Source organism: Galendromus occidentalis, unplaced genomic scaffold (assembly GCF_000255335.2).
Source record: "Galendromus occidentalis unplaced genomic scaffold, Mocc_1.1 scf7180000076873, whole genome shotgun sequence".
Classification (NCBI taxonomy): domain Eukaryota; kingdom Metazoa; phylum Arthropoda; class Arachnida; order Mesostigmata; family Phytoseiidae; genus Galendromus; species Galendromus occidentalis.
Genome location: NW_003804862.1, coordinates 185,611 through 199,947, shown reverse-complemented (window position 1 = coordinate 199,947; position 14,337 = coordinate 185,611). Strand labels below are relative to the sequence as shown.

General features: G+C 51.5%; 4 protein-coding genes across 4 annotated transcripts in view; 2 read left to right on the top strand and 2 right to left on the bottom strand.

The window, feature by feature from the left end:
* Positions 1 to 469: 469 nt before the first annotated feature.
* LOC100899456 (putative fatty acyl-CoA reductase CG5065) lies at positions 470 to 1,968 on the bottom strand. Its single transcript, XM_029110614.1, is given in 3 exon segments — positions 470 to 1,147; positions 1,149 to 1,244; positions 1,246 to 1,968. Coding segments are annotated over 3 exon segments (1,494 nt in total). The 5' UTR covers positions 1,966 to 1,968.
* A 2,830-nt stretch (positions 1,969 to 4,798) lies between these two features.
* LOC100899314 (putative fatty acyl-CoA reductase CG5065) lies at positions 4,799 to 8,730 on the top strand. The gene is made up of 2 exons (XM_003740328.2): positions 4,799 to 4,824; positions 7,260 to 8,730. The coding sequence occupies exons 1-2, from the start codon at positions 4,799 to 4,801 to the stop codon at positions 8,728 to 8,730; spliced, it is 1,497 nt and encodes a 498-aa protein (XP_003740376.2).
* Positions 8,731 to 9,917: 1,187 nt separating this feature from the next.
* LOC100899171 (uncharacterized) lies at positions 9,918 to 10,481 on the top strand. The gene has a single exon (XM_003740327.1). It carries the CDS (start codon positions 9,918 to 9,920, stop codon positions 10,479 to 10,481), a length of 564 nt encoding a protein of 187 aa, XP_003740375.1.
* Positions 10,482 to 13,870: 3,389 nt separating this feature from the next.
* LOC100899029 (putative fatty acyl-CoA reductase CG5065) overlaps positions 13,871 to 14,337 on the bottom strand; it is a 1,878-nt gene continuing 1,411 nt past the window's right edge. Inside the window, exon 2 of the mRNA XM_029110611.1 lies at positions 13,871 to 14,231. Coding sequence (XP_028966444.1) covers positions 13,881 to 14,231 — 351 coding nt within the window. The 3' untranslated portion in view covers positions 13,871 to 13,880. The remainder of the gene's footprint in view (positions 14,232 to 14,337) is intronic.

Genomic DNA, 14,337 nt, shown 5'->3' with positions numbered 1-14,337 from the left:
CATTCATCTCACAATCAGTATGAGGACTCCGCGCGAGCTCGGGGAAAGCGACTGCTTGTCGTCGAAGTTCTCGGGAGTGAACGCACGCACCAAACGATGTCAGGTGCGCTACAATTCGACGCACAAGGAGAAAAGGAAGTGTCGACCAAGTCCTTACTGGGACCAGAGACGTAAAAGAATCGAATTATTTAAGCGAGTATCTTTATTCACTTCGCGTCATCACGAATGATGCTTTCTTCTTCTCTACCGGGGAAGGATTCTTCTTTTTCCTCACAGATCACATGCCGCTCACCCCGGTCCACTCCAACGACGTCTTCACTAAGTAAGATAAATATATTTGACTCTTTTTTACAATAAATATAAATATTCCTAAAAATGAAAATTACCTAATATTCCCTAAGTACCGGTCCTGCGACGGTCCGTCGTCCCTGATAGTCACCACTCATCAGAGGCGACATCGAGCGGTGAACTATCCATCCAGGGATTCCGCAAGCCATCGAATCTCTTTGATAGCGATTAAGGCGCCGCAGGCCAGAAGGCAGTTTTGGGCCTGGTTGATTAGGTACAAGGTCCGTATGCGGGTAGATTCCCCCTTGTGTTCCTCCTTGAGGACGTGGTCGCGGAGACCTCGAACGTAATCAACCAGGAAATCGTCCCAGATGAGCGAACCCACGTCTATGTCGAATTCCCGACGATCGTTCTCGTCCAGAAACTCGGAGAGCTCTTCCAATTTCTCCGTTCTGAACGTCCACTCATGAGTGGTGAAGAACGATAGGGCCGACTGCATTGCGCTGATCTGCTCGTACACCTTGTTCAGGAAGGGTTTCTTCCCGATTATCGATAGGACGCCATCCCCAATGAGGGCGGGGAGGAAATGCTGGAAGATCATTGACAATTTGTGCATCGTCCAGTTGCTGCGCAGGGTGAGGGCGGGATAGCGGACGGCATTGTTGAACGTGACCTCCTTGACGAGCTTCTTTTGGAAATTCGCGAAGTCGCCCCAGGTAAAACTGGGTGCCCGATCGCCGATGGCACAGTTGTAAATTCCAATTTCCTTGGAATCTGTGGTTCCCGCTCGCCACGCAGCGAGGATCACGGTTTTTGCGACGACGTCGACCGGGATCAAGTCGGCCCTCATTTCGACTTCTCGAGTAGATTGACTTGAGGAACCCGCAAGCTGTCGCACAGACCATTCCACTCGGTCCGTTGTAATTGTCCACCCACCCTGGGAAGGGTTCGGACAGTGGAAGCGACCACGATCGAAGGTCTGACTATCGTGATCGTGAAGGGCACGGTCTCGTTGTACTTCTGGATCATGAGCTCCGTGAGGTGCTTTGTGAAGGTGTACGTATTCGGCTTCTCGGCCAGAAGCTCTTCCTGCATCTTCTCGAGACTCTTCTCGTCGAGGCACTCGACCATCTCCATGATCTTCTCACTGTCGTGCTCGCTGTCGTAGATGCGCTCTTCGATGACATCATTATCACAGTTTGCGTAGCACGTGGATATGTGGACGAACACCTTGAGTTTTTCGAACGTCCTGGCCATGTCGAGTAGCTTCTTTGTGCCAAACAGATTCATGTGGACCGCGTCTCGGAGCGGAGCGTCGAATCTCACCGACGCTGCCGAATGCACCACGATGTCCACTTCTTTGCGGAGGGTCTGGAGGTCCTCGTCACTCACGCCCAGGCGGTCTTGTAGCATGTCCCCGTTGACGAATTTGACCTTGCCCAGAAGTTCCGGGGTCTCGTTCCGGACGCGGTCGAAGAGCGCAGTCTTGAAGATCTCGGCAAATCGCTCCTGGAGAGTCTTTCCGCGCTTTGGACGAGCCAGGACGAAGATGGAACCCACGTCGGGGCATGAGCGGAGAATTTTCTCCAGAAGTACTTTCCCGACGAAGCCGGTGCATCCAGTCACAAAAAGAGTCTTCCCAGCGAAGAACTTGCTCACGCCGACGTATTGCTCCATGCCTGAAGAAGTTTGGAGAAGTGTTGAGAACAATCCGAACAGTGTACGTCCGACTCAAAGAGCTCCTCCGGTGGCGAGATGCTGCTCGTAAGAAGTCTGAGGGTTTAGGCGACTGTGTGATGTTCCAAGGAGGGCTCCCGCGTATTAAAAGGGTCTCTGGGAGAAAGAGAGATGGGGAAAGACTCGCCTCCAGGAAACTCTGCGGAAGAGTTCGTTCTTCAGACTCTAACGGCAACTCCTCCGCCCCCAGAGCGAAGTAATCGTGGGCGAGCTCCGCTTCATATCTCGGTGCGGGGTTCATTCGCTGTCTATTAGCTAATCAATCACCAGAAGCCGCTCGGCCACCCTCTGAAGAAGAGAGCCGCGATGCAGCTCTGTGACCTGAAGACCGCTCCGATTCTCAGTGCTTTCCCCCACGCTGAAATACGCCTCAACCAGAACCCTATCGACGCGCCGCTGGGTGTCGGAGACAGGTCTCATATTCAGTGGACGCATCCCGTGTACGGTAATTACTCCCGGAAGTGACCAATTTTCTCCTTGTTTCACTCTGCATGCACAACCTCCCCAAACAAGGACGGAAGGGTTCGAGGAGCATACCGCACTCCAATGTTTGCTCATTTGATCCTGTTGCGCGCGGAGATTGATCAGTGAATCCAAGCAAAAATCGATCCGTGGGGAGTAGCGTCGGGGCAGCCTTCTAGAGCGTCTATCACTGATACATCGGGAGCTTCCTCGCTCTATTGATTCATAACTTCGAACATTGAACATTCGCCCGAGCCTCTGTGAATTACCGGAAATGTGCTCAGCCGGCGTGAACGGACACTGCCTCCTTTTCGGAATCCCCCTGCTCTAGTCGAGAGCATAGTTCTGCGCTACGCGGGCCACGCATAAAGAACGTAGATTAGGAACGTTTCCTGGAGTTGGAGTCCATGAGGAAGAAGTTCCATTCGAGCATGGAGTCCATGGGGAGCCGAAGTTGCTTCATACGCGGGACCTCGTTGCTTGAAATTTTGGGAAAAAAAATGCTGGTTTCCAGATACAAATATCAATCCAGATAATAATCGATCATGTGGGGCTCTTTTCCGAGCGGCGCGGCGCCGGCACCCGCTACCCGTGACGGTCGATGATTTCTAGGCACGAACTTCTATCGAACTTCTATGTTCTTAGCTCGCCATAAGTTCCGCGCTTCGTCTGATGACCGATCTCGTTGCAACGACTAATCGATCAAAATCGCGGGAAATTCGCGTGCTTCTGTTACAATCAACATTGAGCACTATCATGCAAAAATCGAAGGGATTCGACCCGAGTTCTCGACCTTTCCTAAATTGAGGAGCTCTCGAGGTTTATTGTATTGCCTGTAGGTTCCTCGACGCTTGACCTTCTCGGCTCGGAAAGGAGAGAATTTTCCCGTTCAATGGAAGCATGCTCACTATGACAAATCTGATGATTATTGATAGAGGAAGCACCAAAGAATGTCGCCGAGGTCTCGACGTCCTGCCCTGATTCTGGTCCTCCCTTATATCCACCCACTTTGAAATGGATGCTGCTCATCGATCTGATCCATCCTGATACCGCCATTTTAATATGAGGAAGATTGCGGTCCCAGATACGACTTTCCCGCTTTCCAGAGGCCCTGGGAACGCTCTAATTATCGTTCTAATGCACGACGGAAACTCCCCACGACCCTCTCACCAGATCCTTGTCTGCACTCGGTATCGCTTCGGTACCGTTCGAACATTCCTAAGCCTGAGTGTTCGTCCACATATCCACCTGCTACGCCAAATGACGATCACGTCATTGAAGGAAGAGTATTCACGAATTCACGTCGAGGAGAAGATCGAAGCAACAGTCATGAGCTCTGGCGGCAAAATTTTCGAGAATATACCGAATAGACTGTCGAGCGAGTCTATTTATCGAACCGTAGGCCGGATTCTTCATCTAGCTGTCGAAAATCATGGTCGGGAACGTTCCTCGTCTTTGGAGCCGAAACCCTCGTCAGGACAAGTGGTCTAAGGTCTAGGGAAGCGAGTCGTATAGGAGAGTATGCGGTAGCGGCAGCAGGCTTCGCTTCTCGACCCGATGTACTCGAAATTGAGAAATCGGACGGATCGCTTCTACGCTATACGTCGCTTCTTTGATTTAATCAGCATTCTTCGATGAAAACTCGAGGAGACGGTGACAGACTTATGTCGCATAGTGGAGTAGTCAAGACACCTCCTCGCCAGCTTGTTGAAGCATTATACCCGGTGCGGGCAAGATCTGTCACTCATTGAACTGTTCTTGGATCGCGGGTCGTTATCAGCTATTTATATACCTATGTACATATGTATATCGCGGGCTCACATCCCTTCGATTCCACCCCGGCTAACACGCTAATCCCCCGCATGTGAATCAAGTAATATTTTATCAGGTCTCGCGGGGAGGGACCTGCGACGCACGCACACTGGAAATGCTTTGATGTCATCGGTAAGGAATGGGATGGGGTTGCAGGTCCGGGCGTCCTCCATTCTTTAGGCTACGGTCAGATTATTCCAATGGCTTCTGATCTATTCCTCGTCACAGCTGGGGAGATCTTTCATTGGAGTAATCCGGTTCCAATCGGTGATAGCCTCCATTTCTTTTCTCCATCGGTCCATCATCGGCAGTACTTCATCGAGGCCAATAGACGATTTTTCTCCGCTTGCCTTTGAAGATTATGGATTTCGTTCTCTCTATCTTCTACGCTAGGCCATCCAGAGAGAGCCAAATGCAGACTTTTGAGCTGAGGCTGGACTCTCCGTCTTAGAGTCTCCATCTTGCCCGAACACCTGCTGCCGGTCGGCGAAGTGCGGTCATGAGTTGCGATGTGCTGCCCGTGAGGCCGAGTCCCTCCAATTTTGCTATCGGTTGCCGCGCTCCTTCTGAATTTGAGTTGGTCGTTGTCCGGGACGTCGTTGCTCTCGAGGTGACATCGCAGCTGAGATCCGATCTACCCTTCAACAATGTCTTTCAATGACGGCAGAACTGAAATTGGCCTGTGCTTGTTGAGGTCAGCCCTGGCGCCCGATTGGTGTATCGGATGGCTGCTGTGTATCTTGAAGATTTTCGGGTAGTCTAATTTTGAATTTGCGACGGGTGTGCTCATGAGTTCACGAGGGCGGGATGGGCGATACTCCAGCGTCTTCCGAAAGATACCTCGACGCCTTCCGGAAGATCATCGGACTCTCGCTTCCGGAAGTATTCGAGACTTGAGTAAGACTTGAATCAGCTCATGCTATCTGGTACCCGAGTCTTAGCCTCCGTCGGAGTCCGCGCCGCTCAACAATGCCCAGTACGGGGTGATCGAATTGGACATGAACTCAAATCCCGAGAAGTCTCCAAATTGAGCCTTTCTTGCCCTCGACTCCGATGATGATCTGTGGACTCTCCCTGGCCGTCTCCTCTGGGCCCCCGTTTCCAATCCTAATGGGTGATGCTCGATCCGAAAATCGTCGGGATTCCCAGAGGTCTATGCTCCGGGGCTCTTCGCTGGTGATGATTGGTGAACGGGCCAATCCCCCACCGAAGAGGAGATATGGGGCTCGACACATCATTCGTCCCTTATATCTCGCGGTTCGCTATCCTCTCCGAAATGGGTCATCTTCCGAAGGAAGCGTCTAAGCCGGCCATCATGAGGGACAGAATATTTCCAGGGCGAGACTGGATTCCCGTAATGCAATTTATTGCGGCTGGATACGTTCAAGCGATAAGTTCCTCAAGCTCCTCGCGATGAGTTCCTCAAGCTCCTGGCGATAAGTTCCTCAGCTTCCTCGCGACAGGTCCCCCAAGCTCGATCGCTGCACACGTCGCCTGCCGGCATCCGGCGAGACGTGCATTCGCGACATTCACAAGACAAGTCGAGTGAGCCGGCCTGCGTACGTCTAGACGGTCTTTGCGAAGATTCCCGGTTTTCGTAGCACCCCCACTTCCGGAAAGGCGCTCACAGTGAAAAACGGTATTTTCTTCAGATTAGATCAGTTCGCACGACTAAAATCCAGGGGCCCGTAAATTAAAGCAGAATTCCTTGCACTTCCTAATGTCGGTGTCCAATTGGCCCGGATGTCACAAAGGACAATCAGGAATTTGACTTCCCGGCCGAGAGCGGAGAGGAATGAGTGAACACCCCCCCTGCTGGACGTTGAGAGTCTTCGTGCAGCTTCGGGTGGTTCCACTCTTGGAAACTTCATCTCTGTGTACATGGGAAGGATTTCCGAATTTTCCGGGACATTAAACGCAATCCACCCCCTGGATGGGATCCATACTCGGGGAGGGGACTCTTCCCGTGTCCATAGTACAGGTTGGAGCTCTCCATAGAGTTCTATACACATGATATTCATATTCGATCAAATGGAACGTATATTCATGTATGTCTGCACCGAGCAATGTGTCCTATTAATTCTCAAAATATCACGCAGGGTCTCCCACGTTCCCGATCGTAGGAGCCTGGCAACGTAGAGCTTCGTCAACGAAGCTTGTACGAAACTCACGGCGATCTAATTCTACTCCGAAAAGCTCGCACGAATAGAAAACATCGATACCTCAGATTGATGTTTTTCTCGGAACATCCGACTCCTCTCAAGGATGATCCACGAGCCTTCCGGCCGGACCCCTCATGCCGCGAGAATCGGGTGCAACCATTTTCACCCCACCTTGATCGAACCTCGTAGACCTGTAGCCACCATGTTCTCAAGGTATGGCGCGCCCTAGATGGGTCCGCTCTCCGCAGTGCGCCCGCGGACGATCTCAGAACGGCCCAAAAAGAAACACGCCCCCTCAATTGCTCGATCCGGCGTCCGTGTTGGACTTGCACAGCTTATCATCCGACTTCGCCTGCGGTCGACCGAGAGAAAATGACCGAGCCTCCGCATTGGGGATGCCGTCTGGCAGGATTGAACTTACTACACGCTACGAGAAGCTTTGTGCTGACGATTCATGAGTTAATCCGCCCAGAACGGGTCCCACCGTCAAGCGACGCGACTCTCAACCCTCGGTCGCGGGTTCCTCTCCTCCCCGGCGACGTAACAACTGCATTTGGGCTCTGATGATGGGACTAACCCGGAGGGGCTCCTAGAGGACTCTCTCTCTGATCCTCCTCGCTGGAGCCCTATAACTACGTCGGGGAACCTCGATGAGTTATCAAACAATCGCACCGACCTCCGGAACCACACTGGGAGCGACTCAACATCGAGGAAACTCCTTGAGCCGAATAAGTTTTACCCGGATTCTCCCCAGCACTCCCAGGTTTCTCACGTCATGGAGCAGTACGTCGGCGTGAGCGAGTTCTTCGCTGGGAAGACTCTTTTCGTGACTGGATGCACCGGCTTCGTCGGGAAAGTACTTCTGGAGAAAATTCTCCGCTCATGCCCCGACGTGGGTTCCATCTTCGTCCTGGCTCGTCCAAAGCGCGGAAAGACTCTCCAGGAGCGATTTGCCGAGATCTTCAAGACTGCGCTCTTCGACCGCGTCCGGAACGAGACCCCGGAACTTCTGGGCAAGGTCAAATTCGTCAACGGGGACATGCTACAAGACCGCCTGGGCGTGAGTGACGAGGACCTCCAGACCCTCCGCAAAGAAGTGGACATCGTGGTGCATTCGGCAGCGTCGGTGAGATTCGACGCTCCGCTCCGAGACGCGGTCCACATGAATCTGTTTGGCACAAAGAAGCTACTCGACATGGCCAGGACGTTCGAAAAACTCAAGGTGTTCGTCCACATATCCACGTGCTACGCAAACTGTGATAATGATGTCATCGAAGAGCGCATCTACGACAGCGAGCACGACAGTGAGAAGATCATGGAGATGGTCGAGTGCCTCGACGAGAAGAGTCTCGAGAAGATGCAGGAAGAGCTTCTGGCCGAGAAGCCGAATACGTACACCTTCACAAAGCACCTCACGGAGCTCATGATCCAGAAGTACAACGAGACCGTGCCCTTCACGATCACGATAGTCAGACCGTCGATCGTGGTCGCTTCCATGTCCGAACCCTTCCCAGGGTGGGTGGACAATTACAACGGACCGAGTGGAATGGTCTGTTCGACAGCTTGCGGGCTGCTCAAGTCAATCTACTCGAGAAGTGAAATGAGGACCGACTTGATCCCGGTCGACGTCGTCGCAAAAACCGTGATCCTCGCTGCGTGGCGAGCAGGAACCACAGATTCCAAGGAAATTGGAATTTACAACTGTGCCATCGGCGATCGGGCACCAAGTTTCACCTGGGGCGACTTCGCGAATTTCCAAAAGAAGCTCGTCAAGGAGGTCACGTTCAATAATGCCGTCCGCTATCCCGCCCTCACCCTACGCAGCAACTGGACGATTCACAAATTGTCAATGATCTTCCAGCATTTCCTCCCCGCCCTCATTGGGGATGGCGTCCTATCGATAATCGGGAAGAAACCCTTCCTGAGCAAGACGTACGAGCAGATTACCGCCATGCAGTCGGCCCTATCGTTCTTCACCACTCATGAGTGGACCTTCAGAACGGAGAAATTGGAAGAGCTCTCCGAGTTTCTGGACGAGAACGATCGTCGAGAGTTCGACATAGACGTGGGTTCGCTCATCTGGGACGATTTCCTGGTTGATTATGTTCGAGGTCTCCGCGACCACGTCGTCAAGGAGAAGCACAAGGGGGAATCTACCCGCATACGGACCTTATACCTGATCAACCAGGCGCAAAACTGCCTTCTGGCCTGCGGCGCCTTAATCGCTATCAAAGAGATTCGATGGCTTGCGGAATCCCTAGAAGGATAGTTCTCTGCTTGATGTCGCCACTGATGAGTGGGGACATTGACCCGTCCTAGGTATATCTCTCCGAGAAATTAGGTAGTAAAATTCTAATATATGCACTATTATGATAAATTGACTATTAGATAAGTATTGAATAAACTCTTGACTACTGTTGAATTCCTTAAGATATTGTTTTCCGGGTATGAATGACCATAGTAGTCTTTAAGATATCGTTCTACGGCCGCGCAAGACTGAGCCCGCTCTTGGCTTCTCTTCTCCACAAGAGAGCTTGTTCGTTCGCAGGAGGATCATGAGGGGATATATGGACAAACTCCTGGTCAGAGCTACCGATCGCTTACCTGACGATCTCCGCGAGTGTGGGCCAAAGTTTTTCGGGAAGCTTCAACCACAGGGAAGGTGAATTCAAAGCTCGGCGTCCATCAGCGTCCACGGTCTTTTCCATTAGCTCATGGATACCGCGGGAATCCACATCCCAGACACCTCGCACAGTGTTTGCGTCCGCATTCCCCGTTGAAAATGTCTCATGGACACACATAAAAGTGATCTGCTCTCGATTTTGATTCTCTAGAAGATCAAGAGGGTCACATGCGGTCGCACCAAACGCGACGGAAATCGATCACACCTCCATCGGATATGGTATCGTCGAATATGAAGATCCGAATGAATGAGCAATGGACTAAGGCTTCGAAACGGCTTGAATCGTAAAGGTTGTCAGAGACGCGATAAGTATTTTAATCCCTCCGCCCTCCCCCCGAAATTTCAAGAACGTGCACGAGCAGAAAAATACCGTGAGCCGCGTTTTTAGCGATCAGCTGTTGGTCAGGGGTCGCGCTCCCCAATGATCATGAAGAGGAAACAAGCTGTATTGACATCATTTTTCGGGCAGAAAATGTCGAATGGCTCCTCAGAACGTGCTCTTCAAGACCCGAGAAGAGAGGAGAAGAGCCCGAATCCTCCTTTGTCGCTGATCCGAGTGAGCCCGGATCTCATGGTCGAGCTGAACGAGTCAAGTCTCTCCTTAACTTATGGGACATAGGTGACTTTGTGGGTGCCAGCGCGGTTGTCAGCGAGCATGACAAGTGCAACGCTGTACTGGTCACCTGGACGCCCGATGGGAATTATGAATTCCTGGAGGTGAGGCAAAATGGAAGGAACAGACGTCTCCGATGTGAGATCCTGCGAGAATGGACATGGCTGTCTCACAGGAGAGAAATGGAGCCCTCTGCAAAGTGTGTGTATTCATTGCGCGGAATGAAAGCGGTCGCAGAGGCTGCCGAGCGTTCGGCGTGCTCGTGAACTCGCCGCTCGCTACGCTCGCGAGAACCCCCGAAACACCGAGATGGCATGATGCATCTTGGTGTCACGTCAAGGCCAGTATCGACGCAGAAATCTTCCTGAAGAGGTTTGAGGATACGGAGAAGCTAGACACTGGGAGCTTGGCCGACGAAGGAAGAAGGAAACAAGCTATCGAGAGTCGAAAAAACCTCTCGTCCATAGTGAAAACCATGATACTCTGTGGAGTACAAGGCTCGCCTCTGAAAGGCCACAGGAATGATGGGGATCCCAGCGAAGAATCGAGGCGTAATGACAGAAACATCAGAGCGTTCTTGAGGTTCCGTGTGGGTGCCGGTCACGTGGTGGTGCGAGATCATCTGAGCGGAGCCGGCTCGAACGACCCTTACATAAGTCCGAAAATCCAGAACGAAGTGATGAAGACTACCGGGAAAATATTCAGGCAGAAGATTTGTGCGTAGATATCGTAATCAGCTTTTTTCCGGTACTCGCGGGTGAGACGCGAGATGCCGGCATGATTGATCAGCTCAAAATATGTCTCCGGTACGTTTCTCCTAGAAAAGACTAAATGTCGTGGTTGAAAACCTCTTGATGTTTTCCGGAGTGCCGAACAGAACGGGTAGAGGTCTCACTAAAATCATCTTGGAAACTCTGGGGTTCGAGGGCATCGATATGACAAAGTCGCGGCGATAAGGCTGCGACGGATGCAGTACAATGAGCGATGCATTCAAAGGAGTTCAGAGACGAATGTCCACAAAACCTCAAGCGCTGTACCCTAATAGCGCAGGTCTCAGCCTTAACCTCGCGATGGTTCGTTTGTCGGAGATAATCGCGATAGGAAATGCGGTGGGAACTATTGCTAACGTTCGCGCCTTCATACCGAGCTCGTCTCAGCGCATCGCCGCGCTCGGAAATCAAGTCGAGCGTCATTGCGACACCATCGTAGGTAGGCGACTCGAGCCGCTCTGCGCCACGAGATGGATAGAGAGTCATCGAGCCCTCATCACCCTTAAGGGAATTCCAGGGCCGATTTTGGCGCCCTAGAGGAGATCGCAACGACCAGGAGGGATTCCAGTCGCCAAGCCGAGGAGCTCCCGCCTTCGATTCGCAAAACTGAATTCGTCGTCGCGCTTCTGGTCATCGAGAGCTCTGCATAGCTCGTAAGGCCATCATCGCTACAATCGTCCGAAGTGGGAATTTTTCGTACATTTGTATACGATGAACAGCATGACTGCTGTCTTGCGGCAGCGGCGAGAAAATGCCGACGGTGCTTCCGGCTTCCGGAGCGATTTTCGAAGAAATTGAAACTTTGTTCTCTGATGGACATCGAGGTGGAGCTGCCGACATTGTGTCGCGAAGAATAGACAGAATCATCCTTTGTAGACTGCGGAGAAATATTCCAGAGCAAGCCTGTACATTCAATCTGTACATAGGTCAGCTGATCGCGGATGTGGATCTTCTCTACAACGACTGCAGGCAAGAGGACATAAAGATAAATCACCTTGAGCCTTATTCATTCATCGAAAAAAGCTGTTTCGAGAATTCCGGACATGCGACTGAACTCTATCAGGGTGATCTCAAGTAAGCGAACGAACGAACTACGCGCCCCTTTAGAGCGACAGAATTCGGGAAAATACTTGGATAAATCGTGGAGCGGCGAGCATGTCGTCCGAATGTCGACGGTCGCCGAAGAAGGAAAAATCATCAGAATAATTCCTCTTGTCAAAAACTCCTGAAGCGAAGCCCGTGATGTATCAGTCATTTAGTTCCGCACCGAGGAGTTTGCTTGCATCGGAATTTGACCAGGATCGCCGACATGGTGTCATTGTTGAGGTCCCAAATGACTTGTGTGGCACGCATTTCGACATTCACAAGCCTCTTCGGTAAACTTAGTCAGGCCACTTGTACTGATGTGTGAGTGATGCATCGAGATTCGCGGAAGTGGACAAGGCGGGTGCAGAATCTGTTTGTCTAGACTCCATTGTTCGTCCTCGATTTCTCTGTAACCTGACAGAGGAGCAGCAGGTCCTTTACTCGGAGTTCTCTCGAACGCTAAGATCACATCACCGGTGGCTAACCGACCTCCAACGCTCAAACGGATATTCACGCCATGTTACGAACTTCGTGATGCTACTCAATAGGCGGAGAGGTTGTTCGGAAGCCACGGCATTCGATGGGGACAAATCTGAACATGGTTTCATCGCAGAGACGCGTGACACACTCCATTGTTTGAGCTCCTCGCGCGCTCGACTGTCAGCCGCAATCCAGGTGGCACCAAAGAACTGCTCAGCCATTCTCATGACCTGATAGCAGTACTTGCTCCATTTGTTAGTGTGCTATATTTGAAGCCGCGAGCGTGCGTGAGTGGATAGGCCAGACGATACTTTATCTCGAGGACAGATGTTCGCTCACCGCTCTGCGACCGTCCTGTGAGATTCGGGCCTACCGCTACTCATTGAACCACCTCCGAAGCGAGGCCGGCTCCTACTCGCTGTTTGCTGCCGAGCGAACGGCTATTTATTAACGAAAACAAACGGATCGGGAGATAAATACATGGTGACAGAGCGGACGAGCTTATTTTGGAACGGAACTTCTGCCGACCCGTGAACATCTTGACAGGCGCGCTGTCAACTTGGGAACAAGATGGAGCAAAGATAGGAGGAGAAACATAGATTATCATTAGGATGTGCGGGCTGCTTCCTATCGTACTCGGGTGCCGGTTAACGTGAGTACTTCGACGGACCAATCAGCCGCGGACATCACCAGCTATACTTGACGGAAACATGCGGCTGCGTACTCTATCGCAGCCACGATAAGGCAGCCCGTCGACTGGGTACTAAAGCTGAGAATTTTTTTCGATGCGAACCCTCGCTCACATTCATCGATTCGAAAGTCCAGAGCGGGGCATGAGGACAGCGATGCAGGTACAATGAAAATCAACCATAAGAATCCTCTCTGCTAGAGTAGAACAATGAATCGATGCCGAAAGCGGTGGCGGACGACCGGTTCGACGTCTCTAATTTACGATATCTCGTCAAGAGCTCCTCCCATGATCGAGTTCCAGTCATCCAGATCTGACTATCTAATCGTAGAGTTTCGAGATATCGGACGGATCTAGACCACGGCAGAACTCTCTAGCAGAAAGCTTTCTGAGAGCACAGCGGACGACTTTCATTGTTGGGTGCTGTCAGCATCCTGGATCCTTCTCGTCACTATCGAGAGGGACTCATCCCTATGTCAAAGTACTCCGGCTGATCGTCGGCATGGCTCAGTTGCTGAAATTCCCGGGACTCAATATCCCCCTGTTTCCACGCAGACGCTGTTCGGACCCATGATCGATAGAAGAAATCATTGGAGGCCTATATGCCGCTTCGGACCTATTCATCTCACAATCAGTATGAGGACTCCGCGCGAGCTCGGGGGAAGCGACTGCTTGTCGTCGAAGTTCTCAGGAGTGAGGAGTGAACACACGCACCTAATCGATGTCAGGTGCTCTAGAACCCGACGCACATAGAGAAAACGAAGCGTCGATGAGCATGATTGGAGCTACCACGTCCTTGCTGGGACCAGAAACGTAAAAGAATCGAATTATTTAAGCGAGTAACTTTATTCACTTTGCGTCATCACGAATGATGCTTTCTTCTTCTCTACCGGGGAAGGATTCTTCTTTTTCCTCACAGATCACATGCCGCTAACCCCGGTTCACTCCAACGACGTCGTCACTAAGTAAGATAAATATATTTGACTTTTTTTAACAATAAATATAAATATTCGTAAAATAAAAATTACCTAATATTCCCTAAGTATCGGTCCTGCGACGGTCCGTCGTCCCTTATAGTCACCCTTCATCAGAGGCGACGTCAAGCGGAGAAATATCCATCTAGGGATTCCGCAAGCCATCGGATCTCTTTGAATGCGACTAAGGCGCCGCAGGCCAGAAGGCAGTTTTGGGCCTGGTTGATTAGGTACAAGGTCCGGATCCGGGTAGATTCCCCCTTGTGTTCCTCTTTGAGGACGTGGTCGCGGAGACCCCGAACGTAATCAACCAGGAAATCGTCCCAGATGAGCGAACCCACGTCTATGTCGAACTCCCGACGATCGTTCTCGTCCAGAAACTCGGAGAGCTCTTCCAATTTCTCCGTTCTGAACGTCCACTCATGAGTGGTGAAGAACGAGAGGGCGGACTGCATTGCGCTGATCTGCTCGTACACCTTGTTCAGGAAGGGTTTCTTCCCGATTATCGATAGGACGCTATCCCCAATGAAGGCGGGGAGGAAATGCTGGAAGATCATTGACAATTTGTGCATCGTCCAGTTG